The sequence below is a fragment of the Oryza sativa genome, chromosome 4 (assembly GCF_034140825.1).
Source record: "Oryza sativa Japonica Group chromosome 4, ASM3414082v1".
Taxonomy (NCBI): Eukaryota; Viridiplantae; Streptophyta; class Magnoliopsida; order Poales; family Poaceae; genus Oryza; species Oryza sativa.
Window position 1 is genome coordinate 20926344 of NC_089038.1, and position 23942 is coordinate 20950285.

The 23942-nt window shown below is 43.6% G+C and overlaps 4 protein-coding genes, 1 long non-coding RNA gene and 1 pseudogene across 8 annotated transcripts; 5 read left to right on the forward strand and 1 right to left on the reverse strand.

The window, feature by feature from the left end:
• The first annotated feature begins 1251 nt into the window (after window positions 1–1251).
• Window positions 1252–2289, forward strand: LOC4335805 (non-specific lipid-transfer protein). The gene is made up of 2 exons (XM_015779563.3): window positions 1252–1684; window positions 1975–2289. Exons 1-2 carry the CDS (start codon window positions 1351–1353, stop codon window positions 1989–1991), a joined length of 351 nt encoding a protein of 116 aa, XP_015635049.1. The 5' UTR covers window positions 1252–1350; the 3' UTR covers window positions 1992–2289.
• A 2663-nt stretch (window positions 2290–4952) lies between these two features.
• LOC4335806 (non-specific lipid-transfer protein 4.1) lies at window positions 4953–6111 on the forward strand. Its single transcript, XM_015779768.2, has 2 exons — window positions 4953–5393; window positions 5813–6111. The coding sequence occupies exons 1-2, from the start codon at window positions 5051–5053 to the stop codon at window positions 5839–5841; spliced, it is 372 nt and encodes a 123-aa protein (XP_015635254.1). The 5' UTR covers window positions 4953–5050; the 3' UTR covers window positions 5842–6111.
• A 554-nt stretch (window positions 6112–6665) lies between these two features.
• LOC4335807 (uncharacterized) lies at window positions 6666–7733 on the forward strand. The gene is made up of 3 exons (XM_015781624.3): window positions 6666–6999; window positions 7078–7269; window positions 7361–7733. The coding sequence occupies exons 1-3, from the start codon at window positions 6787–6789 to the stop codon at window positions 7517–7519; spliced, it is 564 nt and encodes a 187-aa protein (XP_015637110.1). The 5' UTR covers window positions 6666–6786; the 3' UTR covers window positions 7520–7733.
• A 19-nt stretch (window positions 7734–7752) lies between these two features.
• On the reverse strand, window positions 7753–12950 carry LOC4335808 (transcription factor E2FA). 4 transcript variants are annotated; one of them, XM_015781623.3, is made up of 14 exons: window positions 12589–12950; window positions 11293–11482; window positions 11112–11165; window positions 10858–10949; window positions 10681–10769; window positions 10557–10608; window positions 10382–10434; window positions 10255–10305; window positions 9785–9833; window positions 9596–9661; window positions 9316–9392; window positions 9030–9240; window positions 8487–8553; window positions 7753–8375 (listed from the first exon to the last, which is right to left on the reverse strand). In XM_015781623.3, coding segments are annotated over exons 1-14 (1242 nt in total). In that variant the 5' UTR covers window positions 12778–12950; the 3' UTR covers window positions 7753–8373. The 4 variants fall into 4 exon arrangements, with proteins under 4 accessions (XP_015637109.1, XP_015637107.1, XP_025880640.1 ...); XM_015781621.3 differs by having other exon boundaries at window positions 7808–8378; window positions 10864–10949; XM_026024855.2 differs by having other exon boundaries at window positions 7808–8378.
• A 4810-nt stretch (window positions 12951–17760) lies between these two features.
• On the forward strand, window positions 17761–21450 carry LOC4335809 (2-Cys peroxiredoxin BAS1, chloroplastic-like; annotated as a pseudogene).
• Window positions 21451–21618: 168 nt separating this feature from the next.
• Window positions 21619–22576, forward strand: LOC136356274 (uncharacterized). Its single transcript, XR_010740973.1, has 3 exons — window positions 21619–21758; window positions 21891–22013; window positions 22219–22576. It is a non-coding gene; the product is annotated as an uncharacterized lncRNA (long non-coding RNA).
• The last annotated feature ends 1366 nt before the right edge of the window (window positions 22577–23942 follow it).

Genomic DNA, 23942 nt, shown 5'->3' on the forward strand with positions numbered 1-23942 from the left:
AATTTTAAAATATCAAATAAATTTATTTTTAAGTTTGTAACAATTAAAACTTAATTAATCATGTGACTTTTTCATTTTACGTATGCTAACTTAATCTATATCCAACTCTATTTTAATTATATGTTAATGGCTTTTTTATTTTAGGTAGACTATCTTAATCTTCGTCCAACTCTATTTTTTAATTTTTAAGTTTGTAATAATACTGCCCAACACGGCCAGGATGAAGCGTCGATCTGAATTTCTTTTTCAATTTTGAGGGCACTCTCCTTCTAGAGACACTCCCTTATGAACGGAGCATCGAATTTGGGATTGTGGCAAATGGCAATGCACCGTTGCTGTGCACAGGTGCCGGCCGGGCGCGCTTACACGGCTACACCTAACACGCCTACACTCTTTTTTCTCATCAGTCATCAGAATACTTACACGTTTACATTTGTGCTTTTGACAATCCTAGTAGGTTATAATTAGTACTAAGTGCTTAGCCGATGAACGAAATGATGACCAACACCACCGACACACCACCAAAACTCTTGTATGGATGTTTTTCTGTTGTTTGCATATCATTTAAATAGTTACAAATAAATTAATAAAAACTAGAAGATATATTAATATGTGATATATCACTTCATAAACACGTAACTTAACATTTAATTTCTACTTGTAAGTTTAATTTATTTTTTGTTGTCATATACAGAAGTTAAATTTTAAGTTGTATGTTTGTAGAGTGATATATCACATGTTAATATATTTTTTAAAAGCTTTTTATAACTATTTGAGTAGTATGCAAGTAAGGAGTGGAAGTAAGGAGTGGACGTTCAAAACTAGTACTCGCTAAACTAGTCGAGATCTCTTTTTCTCTACCGCTGCGCAACAACATTTGATTGAACCATCTTACGATGCTTTTTCTCAGGCTCATGCAGCCATGCTTGGATGCTTGCGTTGTTGAGACTTGAGAGCACGGCACGTATGCGAACTTGATCAGGTAGGTCGTCACAAACGCGGCGCGCGTCGACGAGAGGCCGAGACAACCACCCACCCACTAGCGCGCGCACCGAGCGAGCTATCTCTCCGCTCGGTCTCGGTCGATCGCCGCGCGCGCGCGTGGCCGAGCTTGCACGGCGCCATTGGCCGACGCGAGCCGGTGAGGCGATAGTGCTCGCTCCACCACTCTCCCCGACCATCATGGGGGTGTCACCTCACCTGCTACGCCTGTATATATATAAAGCACCAGCAGCCATGAAGCCCATCAACGAAAAACTACGTGACAGCGTGACACAGGGGGTAGTTAATTACTAGTTATTCGCAGTGCGTGCGTGTGTGTGTGTGAGCGATCGATTGATCGAGATCGACATGGCGGTGATCAGGGGTGTCGTGGTGGTGGTGCTCGCGCTGGTGGTGGTGGCGGCGGCGGCGGCGGACGGTGCAGGGGAGTGCGGGGCGACGCCGCCGGACAAGATGGCGCTGAAGCTGGCGCCGTGCGCGTCGGCGGCCAAGGACCCCAAGTCGACGCCGTCGAGCGGGTGCTGCACGGCGGTGCACACCATCGGGAAGCAGAGCCCCAAGTGCCTCTGCGCCGTCATGCTGTCCAGCACGACCAGGAACGCCGGGATCAAGCCCGAGGTCGCCATCACCATCCCCAAGCGCTGCAACATCGCCGACCGCCCCGTCGGCTACAAGTGCGGAGGTAAGCTGAGATCGGGAGCAGCAAAGAAAACGGTGTTAGTCATTAACGCATGGTAATTAAGTATTAATTAAAAAAACTTAAAAAATAGTAACAGTTTTTATAAAAAATCACATCATTTAATAATTTGAAAAGGAGGAATAGAGTTGAAAAAAAAAAGGGAAGAAGACAGCCTAATCAACATGTCAAACTGTCAACTCTTGCCACGAACAATCTATGATTATTTCATCATTTTCAGTTGGTTGGCGCTAACAATCTAACATGATCGATTCCTTCTCAATTCTCTTTCACAGATTACACTCTGCCATGAGCAACAAAGAGTACTGCATGCAGTGCCGGTGCCGTGTCTGTCATCCGCTTAATTTATCGAGTTTATGTCGTGTTACTTACTAAAGCTGTATGCTGTTGTGCGTTCGTGCAGTTTAGTGTCAGTGTCAAACACCAAATAAAAGGGTTCCATCTTCCGTGGGACTTCGTGATTTCAGTCCGTAGAGTTGTTTCTCCAAGTCCAGGATAGTGTGTACTTGATCATATTATCTCGGAGGGATGCAGAGACGCTCCCCTGAATTCTCTGAATAATAGTACAACTTGGTTTGTTCATCGATTCACACTTTTAGTTCAAAAAACTTGCTATACATTTTTACATCTTGTATGCTCGCTTATGCCTTATGCCCGCAGAGGAGAAACAGAGGAAACATGCAACTAGTAACAGTGAAGAAATTCAGAGGTTGTGTGCTCTGCTTAAACGAAACCAAATCCTCTCACATTAGTGTACAGCGCGCACATGGTCACTGATATATGAGACTCATCATTTATGGACCCATATATCAGCCACCATGCCTCTCTGATTTAACGTCAGAAGATCTCTCCATAGACCCACATGTAAGAGGCGCACTCTCACATGTAAGAGGCGCACTTCTCTCTCTGACTATATTAGAGGAGCATCATCGACGGTTGTGCATGCTGCTCGCCTGCAGGCTGATACTAGTGCTTGCAAGCTTAGCAAGGGGCGCAGCCACGGTACTAGCCTACTAGGTACGTTCACACGTGTGATCCTTGTTATGAGCCAACGATCGCTCCAATTGACAACGTCGGATGTGCGCCACATGCACAATGAGCCAATGATTTTACCCGAATCACAATATTGAACATACACAACATCGGATGTGCGTTAGACGCATCCATGTGAGCCAACGATTTTCACTCTATTAGAGCACGAGAAATTGAGTGTTTCTTATCAAAAATCGTTTTTTTTTCAAAGGTTTTTATCGGAGCCGAGAGTGCCTACCTCCGAGCCGAGAGTGCCCGCCCTTTCTGTCAAGTAGGCTACTTTTTCCGGAACGCACACTTTTTTTTAGGTTTCAAAAAAGCATATTTAGGTCCACACGTGAAAGAACCTCATGAATATCGAAGACTGCTACTGAGTTGACACCATTCCAAGAATTGAATTCATTCCGCAAACCAGGACCTATATCATTACCAACTCCAGACAGTCTTGCAGAAACTATTAGGGGATTTCAACTAATCCTCACAATATCGGTTGTGCCCCACGCGCCCATATGATATCGATATAGGAGATCGTTTTAAATCTAATCGGAGCCACAACTTAATAAGATTGACTAGTCTTTTAGGTAAGTTATATTCTACTTTCTCCGTTTTTAATAGATGACACCGTTAAATTTTGAACATGACCACTCGTTTTATTCAAAAATTTATACAAATATATAAGATATATATCATACTTAAAATACTTTGAGTGATAAAACAACTCACAACAAAATAAAGTATAATTACGTAATTTTTTTAATAAGATGAACGATCAAACGTGTGATAAAAAATTAACAATGTTATCTATTAAAAAAACAGATATAATATTTTTAAGTTGTGCTCTCCATAATAAGACATCTTTTGCTTGATGTATTACAATGACGATGTTGCTACACGTGGACACTGGTGCACCATCTTCTAGTAGATGTATCGTTCATCGCAGAGGGCACAAATTTCTCTATCACATATAGGAGGTGCAGAGCAAAATGATGGATCCACCAGGCCCCGCGTTTGCTGCTTCCGCTGAAAAACACCGTGAAAACAAACTAAAATGGGGCGCATTGTTCACAAAATTTCGCTGCTTTGGCTTCAAACGAAATATAGGGCGATACTCCTACAAAATCGCAAACTTGTTGTGTGGTGTACGTATACCACTCTTAGACCTTGTTCGGTTTAGAGAGGTTTAAAGAGGATTGGAGGGGGAATAATTTCAAATCCCCTCAAATTCTTTCCTCATAGGGATTAACCGAATAGGCCTTATGATTATTCTTTTCCCCAATTCCGGAGGCCATTTTGTACTAACATTGCTAACTAATATCTCCGTACCTTATATGTGGTTAAATTATGAGAACGTTCGACTCGCATGCAACAAAGTATCATGTGCATTAGCCATTTGGCCTGCAGGTCATCACATAAGGCATACTTGTTAGGGTGCACAGTACACACGCTACTAATTAAGCGAAGGTGTGTCACACCCTCACACGTTCCTTGTGTTAAACATAGCACACGCCACGACCTGCCACACTTATTTTGTGCACATAAATGGCTTGTCCTAATTTTAAGTCAAATTAATGTTGTGTTTACTGTTAAACTCTCGAGTATTAGGGACTGAACTAAAAAACGTGTGATTAGACGAATTGTGAAAGCTAAAACACAAAATATAATAAAGTTTGATTTTTGAAGTTCACAAATCCTAGTGACAAAAAAATAGACAGTAGATAATATGTGGGAGGATAAATGACACAATCACTAACAAGTCGGATAGGAGTGCTATGACTTTAGAGAATATGGAGACTAGAGTAGGGAGCCCCTAAATTTAGGGATCTTAGATAGGAGTTTCTTGAAACAGTGTTTTAGTAACTTTACATAGTGGGATAGCGAGACAATTCGTGTAACCATTCTATCCACTAAACCAAACATGTTATAATCGTAAGCACATCTGACACTATGCAGAGAGTATCATCTATTGTCAGGTTGAGTTTGCAGAATGACTTCTGAGATAATATATTTACACATCGTTTTAAGAATCATCTCTATACATGTATCGTCCTGATATTTCTGCACGTACGTAGTGCTACTTTGCTAGCCTATTCCATTAATTGACCGGGATTGCCAAGTGTCCCCGGTATCCATATATGTTCATCTCGTTTTTGTGTCATAACCGTCATAACGTTTCCGCTCCTGATCGATCGGCTTCACGCACGCCCAGCACTATATAACCAGCTCCCAAGCGAGCCGGGAGTAGTAGCCAACGAGCTTATAGAACACAAGTACAAGAAGCTATCAGAAATCAGAAACGCTAGCTAGCAGTAGGAACAAACAATGAGGTCGTCCCCGATCATCTTCCTGCTCCTGGCCGCCGCCGCCGCCATCGCCGCTCCGTGGCAGGTTGCGCACGCCGCGGGCAAGTGCGGCAAGACGCCGGCGGAGAAGGTGGCGCTGAAGCTGGCGCCGTGCGCGAAGGCGGCGCAGGACCCCGGGGCCCGGCCGCCGGCCGCGTGCTGCGCGGCCGTGCGCGACATCGGCACGCACCAGAGCCACGCGTGCCTGTGCGCCGTGCTGCTGTCCAGCACCGTGAGGCGCTCCGGCGTCAAGCCGGAGGTGGCCATCACCATCCCCAAGCGCTGCAAACTCGCCAACCGCCCCGTCGGCTACAAGTGCGGCGGTACGTACGTATTGCGTGCGAAGAGCTTTGGTTAGCTTCATATTATACCGTTTCATATTACAAGTCAGACTTTTTAAAAGTTTGATTAAATTTATAGAAAGATTACAATTATATCATTAAATTAGTTTTATTAAATCTAATATTGAATATGTTTTGATAATTTATTCATTTTATATTAAAAATATTACTATATTTTTTATAAACTCGATCGAAGCTAAATAAATTTGATTTTTAAAAAAATCAAAGTGATAACAGATGTAGTATATAATATCTCTGTCGTAGAATATAAACATTTTTGCGTATTTTTCGAAACATATTTGGACATCTATATATCCGGATACAGTTCAAGAAACACATAGAAATGATTATATTTTAAAACCAAGTATATGACAAGTGTGATGGTTCTCTGCCTTTTGTAGCTTACACGCTGCCCAGCCTGCAGGGCTGATGACGACGTACGACGGCCTTGTTTAGGCTCTGGCGCCACTAAAAGCTACCTACAGATCGCTTACAGCATACTACTCCTATAATACTGTTGCTTAAGTGTGCTAGCTATACCCTGCACTGCTGATGAATAAGTATGATCGAGCTAGCAAAGCAACTCTACATGGTTGGGACGTCAACACTGGTTAATCTCGTGCGCTGCAAATGGTCTGCTAGTGTAATCCTGTCCGCATATGCTGCTTGAGGTTGTAATGAGAATGGACAAAGTTTACTATCCGCCCGACTGATACGTATACCGAACATTTACGTAGCAATGAGCGTATGCAGATACGCCACACAAAACTATAGACTGGCATGGCATGGCATGTTGTCTGTGTTGTTGTCACACTGTTGCGTGTGTCAGATGCAGGAAAATACATAGTGAAAACCTAAAAATTACTAATTGAAAACTAAAAGTCCAAGATTTATTACGTCACCATAGAGTGAAATTTTCTCTCAATAAAAGTTTTACTCATGAGTAAATCTACGAGTGAAATTCTTACTCGTGATGATGTGTACGAATCTCAAACATTCATTTTTCAATTCAACGGTAGTTCTCTAGTTTCTGCCGTATATTTTCCCATCAGACGCCGGTGCTCCCTGCTCCGTGGCGCCGCAACGGGCTACTTGTCACGTGCTCCCGCCTCACGTTTGCCACCTCATGGGCTGGGCTTCCTCCCGCAACCAAGCCCAGAAACTCACCAACGCCGTGGCAAACGCTCAATCTCAGCCGTCCATCACGAGCATATCGCCCGTGAATACCACCACCACCAGCAAACCAGGCGGCTCGATCTCCCTATCCCCTGATTCCCCTCCAGCCTCTGCGTCCCCATTCACCTCTCCTCCTCCTCTTCTTCTACCTCGCGCTCGCTCGCTTCCCTCGTAAACCATCCGCGCGCGTGGTCCTTCCATGGCGGCCGGGGCTCTCCTCCTCGCCAACCCCGCCGCGCCCACGGCGAGGCACCAGCACCGGTTGCTGCAGCAGCGGAGGCAGCCGCGGCTCCTCGCCTCCTCTCGGCCTCCCCGGTGGCGGCTCTCCGCCGTGCAGGAGACCAAGGAGGGGGAGGCCCAGACGGCCGAGGAGATCACCGAGAAGTACGGCCTCGAGTTCGGCCTCTGGAAAGTAAGCACGCGGCGCAGGCAGCTATATTTGTCGAGTTGGAGAGCAAATCGATCGTGAGCGCAATCGAATTTGCCGCAGGTGTTCAGCTCCAAGGAAGGGGAGGAGGAGGAGGGGAAGACGAGGAAGTCGAGGACGGAGCAGGCGAAGGAGCTCCTGGCCAAGTACGGCGGCGCGTACCTGGCGACCTCGATCACGCTCTCGCTCATCTCCTTCACGCTCTGCTACCTCCTCGTCAGCGCCGGCGTCGACGTGCAGGACCTCCTCGGCAAGGTGAGCTGTCTTCCTGCTCTGCTCGCACGGGCTGCGGCGGCTCACCGGCCGGCGGCGGTGGCTCACGTGGCTCCCCTGCTTTTTGCCGCAGGTTGGGATCGCGACGGGGGAGACGGGAGGGAAGGTGGGGACGTTCGCGCTGGCCTACGCGGCGCACAAGGCGGCGTCGCCGATCAGGTTCCCGCCGACGGTGGCGCTGACGCCGGTGGTGGCCAGCTGGATTGGGAGGATCAAGAAGGGGGGCGACTGATCCATCAAGTATACTTTGATCTTTGAATGCGTGAATTCGTTTTGATCTTGGCTCGTTCGTACTGAATCATGACAAGTATATATACTAGTGGTATGTGAATCATGTATGTAAGCTTAGATGTTCAAGTAGAGGGCTACCCAGTAAATCTGCTGCTACTTTTGTACAAACACATGCTAAAACAGTATAATGATCTAGTGTATCCCGAATTAAACTACTACTAGCAGAAATGGGTGTTGTGCAGATTCAAACACTCATTAAGTTATTAATCATAGGTACACAGCCAGAACATTCAGAAGCCTTTTTTTAAAACATTTTCTGCATGAAACTTGCATAGAACAATGGTTGCTCATATGCTGTACACCCTAGTCGAACTATTTACAGACTGACCCTACCAAGTAGCTTAAGCTGGGAGAAAGAACCTGAGTGAGCTATAAAAATAACACAACGAAGCAACGCCTCTATGTACAATCATATCGATCACCATTGGAACAGGAGGGTAATCAAATCATAAGTGGAGTGATAAGCAAATATGTTTTCAGATCCATACCGCCAATCCAGAAAAAAATGGCTATCTGACTATCTCAGTATGTACATCTTCACGCTGCGCCTGCACTTCCTGTTCTCTGGGAAAGGATGCAGACTCCCATGGAAACCACCGGAGGAATTAAGTCATACCGAATAACCTCAATCGACACCAGTAGATCTGGTCTAGCAGTAAACCTTACTGGTTATCCATGGTTGAAGCCCACGCCTGTAGGTTCACTGGCTGCAGCAGACGGCTGGTTGAGTGCACATGGGGTGTCACTTATTTCTTCAGCTAAGAAGTCGTTGGTGTCAATCTGATCCCACTGCATTTCTGCTGGTTATCATGTTAAAGTACTTCAAAGTTCAATGCACAGTGCAACTTGTAAGCTCTTATAGTATATGAGAAAAAAAAAACCCAATGACTATATTTCATCAAGGATACATGCTGTTGTCCACATATGAGTAATGCTGATATCATCATCGGTGAGAAGCCAGTAATCAGCATCAGTCTGCAAAGGTGTAGAAGGATATCATGGGTTAGAGTCTACCACATAAGTAATTTGTCTATTATTGAGTGCTATAGCAGTGTAAGATAACTGAACTATAAGAATGAGCTTGTAATTTTTTGTTATTGGTTCCAGAAATTTAGCTGTTTATTATTTTAAACAAGAATTATGTCAAGCACATGATCAGCAATTTAAGATATTTTTGCACTTCTGCTATACTAAATCGTCCATATGTGAAGTTCTGTAACATTGAGCTTTCAACTAAAGCTGCTGACTAAAAATCAAGATACTAGGGGAGTTCAAAATTATGCAGCTAGTGCAGCATCAAAATTTTCAAATGTGTGAATTGGGATGCTGTTTTTAGCTCAATGACATGATCATGAGTTCTGCCACCCTGCACAGGAATTTATTTTTATAAAACGCAAAATCCATATAATTCTAATTTAAATTGCATAAAAATGTTTTAGAACATAACTTACATCAACATCTGAAGGAGTAATCTTCTTCATCCTTCCAAAAGCACGTGAAGCATTAAGCTCCGGAGTTTCCTGGATATCCTGCTGAACATTCAACGGCATGGTCTGCTTGCTGCTATGTCCAGCTTCTGTTGCTATGGAGGGAGGCTCTACAACACTTGCATGCCTTGGAGGTGTTGCAGTTTCACCTAGCTCCTCCATTTTCTTATATTGACTGATAATATAGTAAGGGTGTTCATCAGATAATTTCTTTTGAGGCAAAAGCTTCAAGAGAAGAATGAAGTGTTACCTAACCAAGTAAATATCTATTGGGCCCATTGTACTCCTTAATAATATTCTATATCTCCGTTGGAGATAATCACCAGCCTGCTTATGGAAAGAAAAAAAATGAAATAATTAATACTCCCTCCATTTCATATTATAAGTCACTTTGAGTTTATCCTAACTTACGCAAACTTGAAAATGTTTGACTTAGGACAAACCCAAAGTGACTTACAATATGAAATGGAGGGAGTAGCAGTTGATCATCAAGTATTGTTTATATGGAGAAGTCATTTAGTGTTTATTACCTCGTCAGGATCTGGAACTTCAACTGTAGTACCACGAGGTCCTTTTATTGCGATTAATGCTTCATTCTGCAGAATGAGAAAAGCCAAATAAGTTACATCAAAATTTTAATTCAGCACAGCCCCCATAATTTTATGTTAAACAAAATTAGATCAATAACAATATTGCCTTCCTTAATAACATAGACAAACCTGAAAGCAGGGCAGTCCCTTGATGTCATCTTCAGTAACAAATAGCCACCTAAAAACAGGAACAAAAAATATAGCTCAGTACATGATTGCACAGTATAAGCATATTACAATTTGCAACAGGTAAATTGTCACGAGTTTAACTTTCCACCAGGCTTTGCCAATACTTCCATTTTGCACCGGTTCTAGAGAAGATATGTTGCAGAAAACACCAGCTTTGACGCTGCAGTCTTGACGAATGGTGGAAATTTGTGCATGATAAGTCTATGATGTCAGATGGTTGACTGGTGGTTGATCTAGATCAAGTAGAAGCAAGCAGGGAGGATGATGGTTGTAAGGTGTAATGGGATATGGTGAAAGGATTCACAAAACCCAGTGCAAAGTGAAACTTGGGTCAATTCACTCGGTGCAAAGTGAAAATTATTAAAAAAAAATGGCATGCTAGCATGCCCAACAAACAGGAACATCACTACCTATGGTTGCTTTCGTCTTCAGTTAACTCCTCCATCTTTTCCCGTATTTCACTGCAACAAATAATCAGGAACATAAGAAATTACTGTCGATAATTTTCAGATTTTGGAACCTCCAAAAGCTACCAACCTTATACTTCTATCTAAAGCTTGCTCCTGGATGTAAAGGTTTTCAACTTCGGTCTGCAAGAACACTGAAGGCAGCTTAGACTCAGAACTTCTTTTACAAACATTCAGATAAATTTGCCATGAGTATATAGATTTTAACATGATTGCGTAAATGAGAAAAGTAGACCGGCAGGTACCTTGAGACATGAAATATCACTATCAAGGTTAGTTCCTGAGTCATCCGAACCCCTGTGATGCCATGAGGTTAGCATCTCACACCATAAATACAAGCATACAAGGGAAACAGAAGATAAAGATTACCTCCAACGGATTCTGTTCTTAAGCTTCTTTTCTATCAAACCTGTTCCTTCCAGTACATTTGTTATGTCATATATGCGCCGTTTCCGAACCTGTTTTTGTTGGAAACCATATATAAACCTGTAGCAAAACTAACGAAAAGAAATGACTGTTAAAATGAGAGAGAGGGGGGGGGTTTACCCATACATCTAATATCTTTGCAGCATCATTCAAATCTAGAATGCCATCTTGAGTCTGCTTGAGCAAATTAATGAATTTTCTGGTCAATAGTCCTGAACAAACATCACATGAATAGCTGTCAGTTAAAAAGAGAGTAAACTGTATCAAATGAGATGATGTGACTACATTTATAAAGCACCAAAAATTCATAATGGTACATTTAACATTTAGATTTCCACAATTGAAAGTTCTAGGTGAGGGACTGCTATGATCACCTAATGAATTGTCATAGCGAGAACTGGCAGGAGTGGATGGATTTCCAGGTGAACCTGCAGATACAAATGTGTGTGCATTGCATTAGTCACAGGAAACAAGTATAAAGAAAACAGAACAAAGCTGTGATAAACAAATACTGTTAACTTAATTAATGTCACTGATGAGGAAGTTTCTACTTGCCAGCATTGGATATAGGCGTCTGAGGTCCAGCTTTATTGAATTTAGCCATTGATTTGGTTGTCCTAGAAGTTTTTCCAGAAACTGGGGTCATAAGTGGGCTGCCAACTCCTTCAGTAAACCCAGGGCTAGTCATCATACGTTCACTTGACTCAGCAGCCTCACTTTCTCCACATGGAGTTTTTCTTTTCAGCTATGCACATAAAGGGGGATCATGCATTCGTAAAATGGGCAATAGTATTATGTAGTGGTCAACTCAAGCGAATTGAAAACTTAACAAGTTAACACATGAATCATAATAAGCTAGATAAAAATAAATAGCAACACCTACATTACAATCTCATGATCCAAGAAAACACTTGCAAGGGTACAAGCAATGGCAGGCATAGGTGTATAACTGCTTTGGTGAAATGATTGGTGGTCATTGAATTTGGAAGATAACTATCAGCAATATCCATTTCATAATCCTGTGAAATGATATGTGTTTCTGCACCAGCACACCTGTTTGCCGCTACAACCGCCTTGTGCATTTCCACATGGAGGAGAGTATTTCCCCAATGTGATCCATGAGGACCCCCAATAACTAACATACTCTCAATCACGAGTAAATAAAACTGCTTCCTAGCAAATGCACTGAAGATGACTAGATGAACACAACTTCTAGCAGAATACGCATTTCAGACGTCATTCAGATACATTGTCCTCCAATTTAGAATCATGACAGAAGCATCTTTCCGAATTGCTGACATTATCTTCCAAGCTGCTAGCGACTAAGGTAAAACAGCAGTGGACACATCTACATGTCCTAGAAAGTACCAAATCCTATTATAGTACCATCATACTATCCAAGCCGACGGAATGCAATTTTCAAGTTTCAAGTGGGTGGCTTGGATAAGTGAAGAGCTATTACCCAGTAACCCAAAACAAAAATATACCAGAAGACAGACATTTCACAAAGCCTTCCACTTTGGCGTCAATACCACATGACTGAATAGATAGATTCATAGACAGTAGTAATTCTAATCTTCCCCCAAAGTATTTGGCGACTGTAACAAGCCGCCCACGAATTCACCCAAATCCACATGTTAATCTACACCAACACCCCCAAATAAAATAACTGGAAATGCCGTTTAATTGAACCGCCATGTCACCTTGTACCGCCAAATAGCTGCCGCACAAAACCTCAGAAACCCGCACAGAAACCATCCCCGAGAAGGAAAAAAAACAAAAACTAGCCAATCAATTGGTGCACACAGTAAAAAAACCTCTTCGGTAATAAGCTCAAAAACGGCAACTCACGGGTGTCCTCCTGATGACAATCCCCTCCTCGATCTCGCCGCCCCGGGACGCCGCCGCGAAGCGGTGGTAATCGCCGGGGGCCGCCGCGAAGGGCGCCCGCGCCAGCGGCGGCGGCAGCGGCACGAACCGCTGCCGCACCGACCGCACGATGTGCTGCGCCGCCGGCGGACGGCCTCCTCCCGACGACATGCCTCCGATCCGCGAGAAGCGCCCAATCGGGCGGGCGCGCCGCGATCACCACCCCCGGACGCGTCCGACGGAGCTAGGGTCCCGGCAAGGCGGGCGGCGACGAGGCGGGGAGGTGGGGGGAGTGGGGCGGCGGGGTTAAGGCGAAAAGCGCGAGGTTGTGCGAGCGAGAATGCGAGGAGGAAACGAGGGTGGGGGGAAGGGAGGGAAATTTTTAGCCGCGTTCGCGAGTCGAGTCGCGGACGTGTAGGGGGGAAGATGTGGATGGATGTGGATGTGGACTGGAAGACCGGAACTGGAAGGGAAGGCAGCGGGGAGGGGCGCGGGTTTGAGACACGGCTTCTTCATGGAGGGGCTGCGTGCAAAATATCGCGGGCGTGGTAGTTGGTGTTATCCTACGCCCGCGGCTTTGTTGTTGGCGGTCTAGGCTGCGTTAGGAGGAAATTTCACCATCCCCCATGTAAAATAAAACGATTCCGTATAAACATACACACGCACATCTAAGTGCTGTTTTGGGAGCTTAAACATGTACTCCATCTGTTTCACTAAGTCATTCTAGTATTCCCATAAAAAAATTCATTAACATCAATATAAATATGAAAAATACTAAAATGACTTGCATTATGAAACGGAGGAAATATTTGGTTCTAGAATTAGATGTATTTGGTTCTAAAACTAGATGGGATGGGATGATTTTTCACACGTATGTTTGGTTCATAGGATAGGATCATTCTTTGTTTGGTTGAAAAGATGAGGGAGTGATGGGATGGACGCTATTTGTGGCTACCGTCAACCCACGTCCGATCCCAATAGGCGCGGCCTAGCAACTCGGCGAGCGAGCAAGCGGAGTAGGGACGGCGCGGCCGACGACTCGACAAGCGAACGAGCGAGCAGGCAGAAGGAGGAGCAGCGGCGACCAACAGGCGGACAGACGAGCGAGAAGGCGGCGGAGGCGAGGCGGCAGCCGCTTCTCGCGGAGCAGAGGTGGTGGCGGATCGCGGAGGACGCCAGCCGCTCGTGGAGGAGAGGCGGTGGGTCGCAGAGGGGTGGTCGCCGCACGTGGAGGAGACCGATGAGGCACAGCTGCGGCCGCTGCTCGCGAAGGAGATGGAGAAGCCGAGGCTGCGGTCGCCGCTCACGGAGGAGAGGCAGCTGCTGCTCACAGAGGAGAGGCGACGGAGGCGAGGTTGCGGCTGTCGCTCGCAGAGGAGAGGCGGTAGCCGCTCGCGTAGGAGACGGAGGAGCGGCAACGGGTCGTGGAGGTGGCGGCGTCTGGTCATGGCGGAGTGCCGGCGGTCGCGGAGGTGGCAGCAGGTGTGAACAACGATGGCGGATGCAGAGGCAAGTTGACGCCGTGTGCTACATCCAAGTGGGATGAGTTCGTCCGGCCGATTTTGCCGGATGGCTTGGTCCCAAATTTGAGAGGAATATTCATCTATATGGATCAACCCAACCCACTCGAACCTCAACCAAACACTCCTAAAAAGTGGGTTCATCACATCCCGTCCTTGCAACCAAACACCATCGATTATAAGAAGCGGCTGGTATGTAGTCAGCTTTTGAGAATCTGAAAAAGTCAGGCTTCCCAGCTTCTGGCCTCTAGTTTATTTTGGATTCTACAACTACATCTTCTCAGAATTTGTACCAAAAGTTGTATTGTTTAGGGGGCTTCTGATTTTGGGAGAAACTGCAACAGCTAGAAGCTTCCCCAAATAGGTCCTTAGTATCTTTGGAAAAATTGGCCAGGTATATTTTGAGATTAGTGAAGTCATTAGAAAACTAGACCGACATATCTTGAAATTGATGAAGTCATCACAAGCATCTCGCTATCGACGGATACGTATATACCTATCATATAAGCACTCGTATAAAATCTATAATTTGAACCCGTGTGAATTATTTCAACCACAAGAAACCTAACTAATTGAGCTACGTTCACTTCGCCACAAAAATAATTATTTTGTGTATATATTAGTGTCACAGCAAATTATTGTACAATTTCAATAATTATAAAAAAGGTGACTGCAAATATCAAATTTATGTGCAATTCTGCATAATAGTGCAAACAAAAGATGATCTCTATAGGTTCATCATTTTATCATGCATGATGCCGATCACGCATCCACAGTTCCACACTACACACCACTGTTCACTAAGCTGTAAGTGGGTTCCAACGTCTCGTAGATGGCACCTTGAATTCCTAAATTAGATTCATCCAGGATTGATTTCTGTTTAGACTTGTAGTATTAGGCCATTTCCAACCCAATGACTAGGATGATGTCCATAGCATTAAATAAGCTGTCACATAGGATGAAAAATGATGTGGTAAGTAAATAAATGAGGAAAGAGAAGGAAACTATGTCTTGCATGAGACATGGTTTTTACACAAACATCCAAGACATTATGTGAGATAAGTAGCATTAAATTTAAGTATGAAATAGTGGTGTTTGCATTGGAAGAGTAGTGTCTAGTACTAATTTCTTAATGATGTGGAGTTTATGAAAACTACGTCTAGTATTTTGGGTTGAGAATAGCCTTAATATATATCATATACCGTTGTAGATTTGTTTTTTTACGTGACAATGAGTACCGGACAGACATGCGACAATTAGTTGATACAATCGATCTGGTCAAACAACAGAATCGAGCATCCCGTAGAGTCCCCAACAGAGGTTGGGGGGGGGGGGGGGGTTTAAACACCGCCTCCGGTTTATAGGACACCAGTGCGCCACCGCCCGTAGGTGACGTGCATAGGACGCTCCGACCGCTGCCTCCAATTAAACTTGTTTCACCGACTCATCGCTGCCCCCGCTAGGTTCAGCATTCAGAGAACACCCATCTTCGTCTTCGTCGAGGGCACCTAGGAGTCTAGGACCAGGCGAAGCAAAGATATCGATGGCGCCGCCACCGGCGTTAGAGAGAGCAATCCGGATTCCGGCCGACGGCGAGCGTCAAGTCCTGCCCGAACCAATTCACCGACTCCATCGGCCGTACATGCAAGGAGGACTTGAATGGGCCGCATTTACGCCGCAGCACAGCTCCGGCTGACATCAATCAAATGAGGAATAAGTTCACTATCGTCCCTCAACTTTACATTGAGTGTGTATGATGTCTCTAATCTCCAATACCAGAAATGTCTAACCCCTCATCTGTTCAAAATCATACTAAGTAAGTCTCTCGACAGTATGGATGTCTGGTTTTGTTGACGCGGCATCCTAGTCAGAAAAAAAGTTTAAAAATAAGTGGGGGCCACATGTCAGCCCTATCATCCTTATTCTCTTTTTTTTCTAGCCTGGGAGAGAGGGGAAGGCAGCCCGACGCCGGTGGGGGAAGAGGCGGCCGGCGTGGGAATGGGAGGGGGCGGCGGGAGCGGCCGACGGGAGAGGGGGGAGAGGCGGCCGGCCTCGTCAGTGGGAGCAGCCACCGTCCCACCGGCCATGGCCATCACCGGCGGCGGGAGGGTTGCTGCTCGGCTTGCGGTGCTCGTTAGAGGAGTCGGCAAGATATGCGGTAGTATTGAGTCAAGGCGACACCGCAATGACAAGCGCCCGCCGCGATAGGGAGATGCTACCGTTGGTCGCGCACGCCGTCTCGGTCAATCAGTCCTTGTAGGTGGGGCGCCGTGGCGGCTTTTGGTCGCCTATTTCACTTTCTTTTGCCTCTCCCCCCTCTCCCCCCAGTCATGTTGGCCACCTCTTCTCCCGCCGGCGTTGGGCTACCTCCCCCTATCTCCTAGGTTGGGGAAAAAAAGAGAAGAAGGATGATGGGGCTGACATGTAGGCCTAACGTATTTCTTTTAATTTTTGTTGCTAAATAGGATGCCACGTCAACTAAATCAGGCATTCGTACTGTCGAGGGATTTACTTTGCATGGTATTGAACAGTTGAGGGGTTAACATATCTAGTATTGGGGATTGGGGATGTAGCCTCGATGTAAAGTTGAGGGATGACAAGTGAACTTATTCCTATCATTTATCCTCACGTCCTATAAAATGCAACCTAGGTTGAGCTTCTGTTGGGGCCAAGAAGTAGTAGGATCCAAACCTCTCGAATCCATGGATCGTCAAAGCATCAGAATCCCCAACAAAAAAAAGCCGAGCTGGACCGAACCACCCAATCCACGTGGCACTGGCTGTGGCCACTGAGAGGGCGGCACGTCACCCGTTTAAACATCTTCCTCCATTTCGCAAACGTTACCAGATCCTCTGACGTAGAATGGTTCTACGTCAGAGGAAAGTCTGAGACTAGATTCCCGTTCGTCTTGCATCCTAAGGCAGCATCTGTTCCAGCCTTCGTTGTTTGATCTGGAGGTGATGTCTAACCCGCTCCATTCGGCCCATTAGTATACCAAGGAGAAAAACAACACCGCAATAGCTAATCGACTCTGTCGTCGGCGATGCGAGAATGAACAAAAAGAGCAGAGGTCAGAAAAAAGCATGAGGAACTGCAGTGGAGGAGGGGACGGAATCAATAACGTTCAGATGGATATCCAACCTACGCTACGGTTCCACCCGCTCCCGCCATCCCGCGCCTGGGGAGATGACGAGAGCGGCGTGCGGTCAGGTCGATGGCCATGGCCGACGAGCGACAGCGTTTCTCTTCCACCTTCACTCGAGTAGCTAGTTCCCAACTCCCTCCACCCTGATTTCCACACGCACGCTTCCTAAACTGTTAAACGGTGTGTTTTTTTCACAAGGTTTATATACAAAAGCTACTTAAATTAGTAAATATTAAATTAATCATAAGAAAATGTTTCACTCTATTTTTCGTGCGGAGGGAACATAATGCCTCGCTCTATTTTCCGTGCGGAGAAAATATGTTCCGTACTCAAGAGAACAAACGCAGTCTTCTGCAAATGGGCTGAAAGGAGCAGTCTGGACCTCGTCTCTAGGCCGAACGACGAGGGCTGAAACAGATTGCGGCACCAAATCAGCGCCCGCCCGCGCCCCCCCCACCGCATCCCCCCCCCCCCCCCCCCCCAAGGCCCAAACCCCCGCCCGCCTCGACCTCGACAAGCCACGGCCATGGCGTGCGCCTTCTCCGTCTCCTCTGCCGCGGCGCCTCTCGCCTCCCCGAAGGTGCCCGTCTCCGCGCCGTCGCAGCCGTCCCTGCCGTTCCCCCGCTCCCTTCTCCGCCGGGAAGTCCCTGCGCCTCTCCGCCGCCGCCGCCTCGAGATCGGCTAGGGCCCGCAGCTTCGTCGCCCGGGCCGGAGGCGAGGTTCGGCGCGATTTGATGTTTGATTTTTTTGGGGTGGTATTGGTGCCTCTGTGAGAGTTGGGATTGACGCGCGGCCGCGTGTGTGCGTGCGCAGGGGGACCTGCCGTTGGTCGGGAACAAGGCGCCGGACTTCGAGGCGGAGGCCATGTTCGACCAGGGGTTCATCAAGGTATGGCGGTAATCCGGTAACCACATGCACAGCTACATTGCGCCACGCACGCACGCGCGGCAGTGTTATTCGACATAGGGGATTAATTGGCCCAGGAAAAAATGGGGCCTATTTGATTGGCAGTGTAATTCACCGTGAGATTTGATAATTTAACACTCTTTTCAATGGGTTTCGATAAATTGACATCCTAGCCCACTTTCATTCACTCATATGGTCCCACATGTCATCCTCACAAATGTCAATTAAAGTAATTGGGCAACGAAAAAAGTGTGAAATTATCAAATTTTTTTTACATTCATCATAGGGGATTAATTGGCTTGGGCCAGGCCAAAAGAAAAAAAAAGTGGTCTATTCGATTGGTAGTCTAGATTAGATGTTAAGTCCATATCCACGGCTGTTTAATGTAGAAGCTGTATGGTTGATCGTGCTTCCAATTGATATCTTCGTTGGTCGTGTCCTTCACTCCTTCTGTATATGCAGGTCAGGTCAAGCTGTCTGAGTATATTGGGGAAAAAATATGTGGTTCTGTTCTTCTACCCCCTGGACTTCACGTTCGTCTGTCCAACAGATGCGTTGACCTTGTCGTGCTCTGTCATGGAAATGCCTTTTTTTTCAGTTTTTTTTCATTCCTAAAGTCTAAATGCATGTTTGTAAGCTCTGCAGAGATCACTGCTTTCAGCGACAGATATGAGGAGTTTGAGAAGATAAATACTGAAGTTCTCGGTGTTTCGATTGACAGTGTGGTATGCTAACTTTTACCCGCATGACTTTAGATGTTGTTACGGTGTCGTTACCTGGTCTGTTGCTCTATTGAGAATTTCGTATTTCCATTCCATCTGGACATGTAGCTTTTCTCTTGACAATATTTGTGGTTTCTTGAATGCCTTAAGGTTGTGATCAATATTTTAGCTTTCCTCTTTATGTGATCAATATTCTATTTGTTCTTAACGTCTGAATATAGAGCATTAGATGAACCCTTGCATTAGGCCATAAGTTTTAACATAAGATTGCCACGTGTTGAACTTTCATTCTGTATTATAATGAAATGTGTGGTGTTTGTTATGCCTTATGGAAATATTGAATGGAAGTAAAAACCGATGCTCTCTAATATTTAGACAATAGCGTTATAAACATTCAATTCAGTTATTTTGAAACAACTTTGAGAAATGAGACTGATGTAACGTCTTAATACTCTGGTTTGCTTCTGCCAAGGAGATTCATTGCATACTCAAATAATTATCACAAATTATATCCAGTAAAAGTATTGATTTTGCTACTATTACAGTGAGTAGTTTGTAGGCAGTAGTGGTACTGTAATTTATTTTTTACTATCCTCTCTTTCTGCTTCTGCATTAAGCATTTCATTTTTTTTATCTTATAGGTATCATTCACTGTTACTCTGTCGACTATAAATATTTAATAAGTGGCCACAACCTATGCTTCATAAGTGTCGCATACTAATTTGGCTTTGAAATATCTTTTGTTTGCAGTTTTCCCATCTTGCATGGATTCAGACAGATAGGAAATCCGGTGGTCTTGGTGATCTAAATACCAACTGATTTCCGATGTCACCAAATCAACTAGCATAGTGGCCCGCGCAGATTGCGCGGCTAGCATCATTATATTTTTTTCTCTTATAATAGCATATATGTTTTCTCAATGTATTATTAAAATATATTAAAATAACAACATAATTTTGTGTGTGTTCATGAGAGCGAACTTCCAATATTCCTTTGAATTTTAGTTATTTGTAAATTGTATTTCTATATGTACTCTAAATTCTACTTTAATTTTATTAGTTTTATTCTGAATTTTAAATTCTTATATGGATTCTATACTCTTCTTCTAATATTCCTTATTTTAATTCCTAATTTATATTATTTGTAAATTTTATTTCTATATATGGATTCTAAACTTATCTTTCAATATTTTTTAATTCTTAATTTTAATTATTTTTAAATTATATTTCTATATGGACTCTATATTCTTCATCCAATATATTTTTTTAATTTCGAATTTTTTATTTCTAAATTGTATTTCTAGATGGACTCTAACCTCTATATTTAATTTTTCTTATTTTTTAATTCCGAATTTTCATTAGTTCTATTGCCCCTAATTTCTATTATTTCTAAATTGTATTTCTATATATGGATTCTAAACTTATCTTTCAATATTTTTTAATTCTGAATTTTAATTATTTTTAAATTATATTTCTATATGGACTCTATATTCTTCATCCAATATATATTTTTTTATTTCGAATTTTTTTATTTCTAAATTGTATTTCTAGATGGACTCTAACCTCTATATTTAATTTTTCTTATTTTTTAATTCCGAATTTCCATTAGTTCTATTGTATACCGACATGGACTCTAGTCTTACCTTCCTATATTCCTTATTTTTAATTCCGAATTTCAGCTATTATTAAAATTGTATTTCTATATGGACTCTGTTTTTTCTTTTTCTTAGATTAATGTGAGAATTTCTAGACCATGAGAGCGAACGTGGAGGCTTCTTTTTCTATTCCTTTAATAATATAATAGATTTCAAAGTCTTTTGGTGTACTAATCCCTGATCAGGTATACTTCAGTTATGACTGCCTGTTGGCTATATATACAATATATGTCTTTCTTCTGGATATTTACTTGTTTGTATTCAAAGTCTTTTGTCATGTATTCCTTGTTCTTAATCTCATAAGAGCTCATACTTTCTGCTGTCAGGGGATTGCTCTGAGAGGATTATTCATCATTGACAAGGAGGGTGTGATTCAGCATTCTACCATTAACAACCTTGCTATTGGCCGTAGCGTGGATGAGACGCTTAGGACCCTTCAGGTAGAATAGCAAGATAATAAAATTGCATCTGCAAACATGCATTTCTTTTCAATATACATGGCATCTTGGCAGTTTTTTCGTCTTGAATTTACCATAGTCTAGTGTCTATAACATCAAAAATTGCTCAACTAGTTATAACTGTGAGTGACAAAGTCAGATAGGAAAATTTTTTGCAAATATGCAAGTTCGTAATTTGTTTTCCTATGGTGACAGGCCCTACAGTATGTCCAAGAAAACCCGGATGAGGTTTGCCCAGCTGGATGGAAACCTGGGGAGAAGTCAATGAAGCCTGACCCCAAGGACAGCAAGGAGTACTTTGCTTCTATTTAGACATTTTATTTACATTCATGGTCAAGTTTTGCCATAGCCTTTGTTGGGTCACACATTGCTCTTATGATCGAAATTGCAGTTATGTGGACACATTGACTTTCTGCAAATAAAGTTTTGTTGTGTTTCATTTTGGATTTGTTCTGCTCCCATTTAAAAAGGAAAATTCAACCATTGAAAAATAATCTTATTTGATTCTAGTCACCTTTTTTAAGAAATGCTAGTTAAGGTTTTATGCAAGAAGTTACTTGAAGCTGTGTAATGTTTAATAAAATGTTATTGGCTCTTTTGTACCTGGAAGCGTTTCAATCTAAATGGCAAGCACATTGCTTATAAAGTGGAACAAGAAGTCCTCCATTTTGCGCTCTTGAGGACGGCCCAGTATGCCAGCCTAGGAAGGCATGAACACCCTGGCCCATATGTGTCTTAACTCTTACTGTAAGTATCACCTACTTTTTTTTCCCTTCCCACTGTTATTGTATCTTTTGCATGTTGAATACATATGTCTGATCTATGTTCTAACTTTTCAAAATAAACTTTTGCTCATGCGCAATTGCTTCTTTTTAGCAGGAAGTCATGAGAAAACAAAGTTAGGTAAATTAACAAAATGGAACCCCAGCACAGAGTGGACAGCACAGGGCTGGAAGCAATCATCTTCACCGGATTTCTGCCGCTCCAAACCATCTGAATATGGTTTAAGAGTACTCCTTTCCCCTAACTTTATGAATGACTTCTTTTTTTTTCTTAATAATAAACATGATATTCCTCCTGTTCTTATCTCAATAAGCTGATCAATGGCACTGTGGCACATATTTAATCTCATATAAAAAGAATAAATCAAGATAATAGTAGCACTAGTACTGCATATCCTAAGCCACGCTTATAATTACACTGGCAGAACCACAAGCACTTTTTCTTCACCTTGGAGGCCCCTGGAGTGGTAGTGTAGTGCTCCTGCCGCAGCTTCTGTGCTGCACCCATTACCAGTGCGCCAGGGATATTAAAATTGGGAAGCTTTTCTGCAGATAATGCCACTCATGCACTTTTTAGCATCCCCTCTTGCTCCACTTTAAAAAGCTGCTTGCAGCAACACAATGCTTAGGGTTAGTTTAATTCCTGGGCATACCACAACTCCTTTGCCATGTACAGATCTAATACAGCAGCCTAACTGCCTTATGTAACTAGAGAAAGAAAAAGAAAAGGAAAGAAAGGATCAAAAGAAGAGTATGCAGTGATTACGGTTTCTTTTCTGCTTTCCTCTTTGTGTTTTCTTTTGCGGTATTTTGCTCCTCTCTGTTCCGGGGTCGATCCTCAAACTGTGTATATACTTTCCTCCTTGAAGCGCTCCTTTTGGGGCAATGGCTTTGTGATGATTAGGGCTTGGCCTTTTCCTCCCCTTTTGGGCCATATGTGACCAAAGCTTTATTTGACTGACCACTTACCACTGCCTCGGATTAGTTTGAACAGACCATGCTTTGCATATGTAGCGTGTAACACATTGATACCAGAATCCTATAAAGAAGGTGAAAGTTTATCTGTGCAGAAACTATATAAGAGTTTCGAAGTAGTCAGTAATCACTACTAGTCGCTATATATTGGTTTTGTGAAAACTCAACGACATCAATGCGAGGCCCAGTTCTGATTGTTGTGAAGAGGCACATACACCATTGCACTTCACTAGCTCGTACAAGATGATTGAGAAATGAATGGGGATCTGTTGGGAAGGCTTGAGGGGGAAGTCATTTTTGATACTTTGTTTTTGCTGGCTGTTTAATCGACCCCTTTTCCCTGTTCGTATCCCCATAAAGAACTATGTTCTTGCACGACTTTTGATGCAAATGCACGCAGTAATGACCGGTCAATGATGCTGTAAACGTGCTTTTAACTACATACTTTGGCTTTTGCCTGACAGTTAATTCTGCTTGTAGTAACACTGCAGTACAACAGAATATTTGAGCGGCGCTTATATATGTCAATAATCATGCAATTAATAATGATGCAAATATATTCATGTTGATCTTGATCAGTGCTATCTTTGCCATATATTAGTAGTAAACATTTGTTCTGTTCACTCGTAGATTCGGCACATTGGCACTGAACCTTCAGCAGTTGCCTAAACTTAATTAGTGAATGTTTCAATTTTTGTGTCTAGTAATGTAGTCTGCTTTTTAGGGAACAAGAATGCTGAAAAGCCCCGGCTTTGCTGAACAGCATGTGGCTGTTTTATGCATTACTGCTCCTAGTAATTGTGAGCGATTCTAATCTTTCCATGCATACACACATACAGTCTACAGAGAGCATATGGGCAATAAGGGGACGCTTTATTCCATATACTTTGAGTCTAGAGAGAAAGAGGCCGTACACAGTTCCCGATTCTTTTAGGGCACAAAGATCTCTCTCTCTCAGAAAAGAAAACCAATTTAAATGGGCCCTCTTAAAAGATGAGAGGTCACTGCAGGCCACATCAGATCGTATCGATCACATAAAGCATCATATGTTGTATCGTCATCATTGCAACATCAGCCCCATTTCCCTGTTAGTAATGTGATCAATCGTATCAGTATACGACGAGCAGTGAACAGGTATAAAAGTATGTATGTACTTCCTTCATGATGAATATAT

Bases quoted from the DNA above. Each gene is read 5' to 3' on its own strand.
- LOC4335807 (XM_015781624.3), top strand. From the start codon at position 6,787: ATGGCGGCCGGGGCTCTCCTCCTCGCCAACCCCGCCGCGCCCACGGCG. The intron at 7,000-7,077 runs GTAAGCACGCGG...AATTTGCCGCAG, and splicing joins TCGAGTTCGGCCTCTGGAAA to GTGTTCAGCTCCAAGGAAGG. The intron at 7,270-7,360 runs GTGAGCTGTCTT...TTTTTGCCGCAG, and splicing joins TGCAGGACCTCCTCGGCAAG to GTTGGGATCGCGACGGGGGA.
- LOC4335805 (XM_015779563.3), top strand. From the start codon at position 1,351: ATGGCGGTGATCAGGGGTGTCGTGGTGGTGGTGCTCGCGCTGGTGGTG.
- LOC4335808 (XM_026024855.2), bottom strand. From the start codon at position 12,777: ATGTCGTCGGGAGGAGGCCGTCCGCCGGCGGCGCAGCACATCGTGCGG. The intron at 10,770-10,857 runs GTAAACCCCCCC...CAACAAAAACAG, and splicing joins CAAAGATATTAGATGTATGG to GTTCGGAAACGGCGCATATA. The intron at 9,393-9,595 runs GTAATAAACACT...TTCCATAAGCAG, and splicing joins AAGTTCCAGATCCTGACGAG to GCTGGTGATTATCTCCAACG.
- LOC4335806 (XM_015779768.2), top strand. From the start codon at position 5,051: ATGAGGTCGTCCCCGATCATCTTCCTGCTCCTGGCCGCCGCCGCCGCC. The intron at 5,394-5,812 runs GTACGTACGTAT...TGCCTTTTGTAG, and splicing joins CGTCGGCTACAAGTGCGGCG to CTTACACGCTGCCCAGCCTG.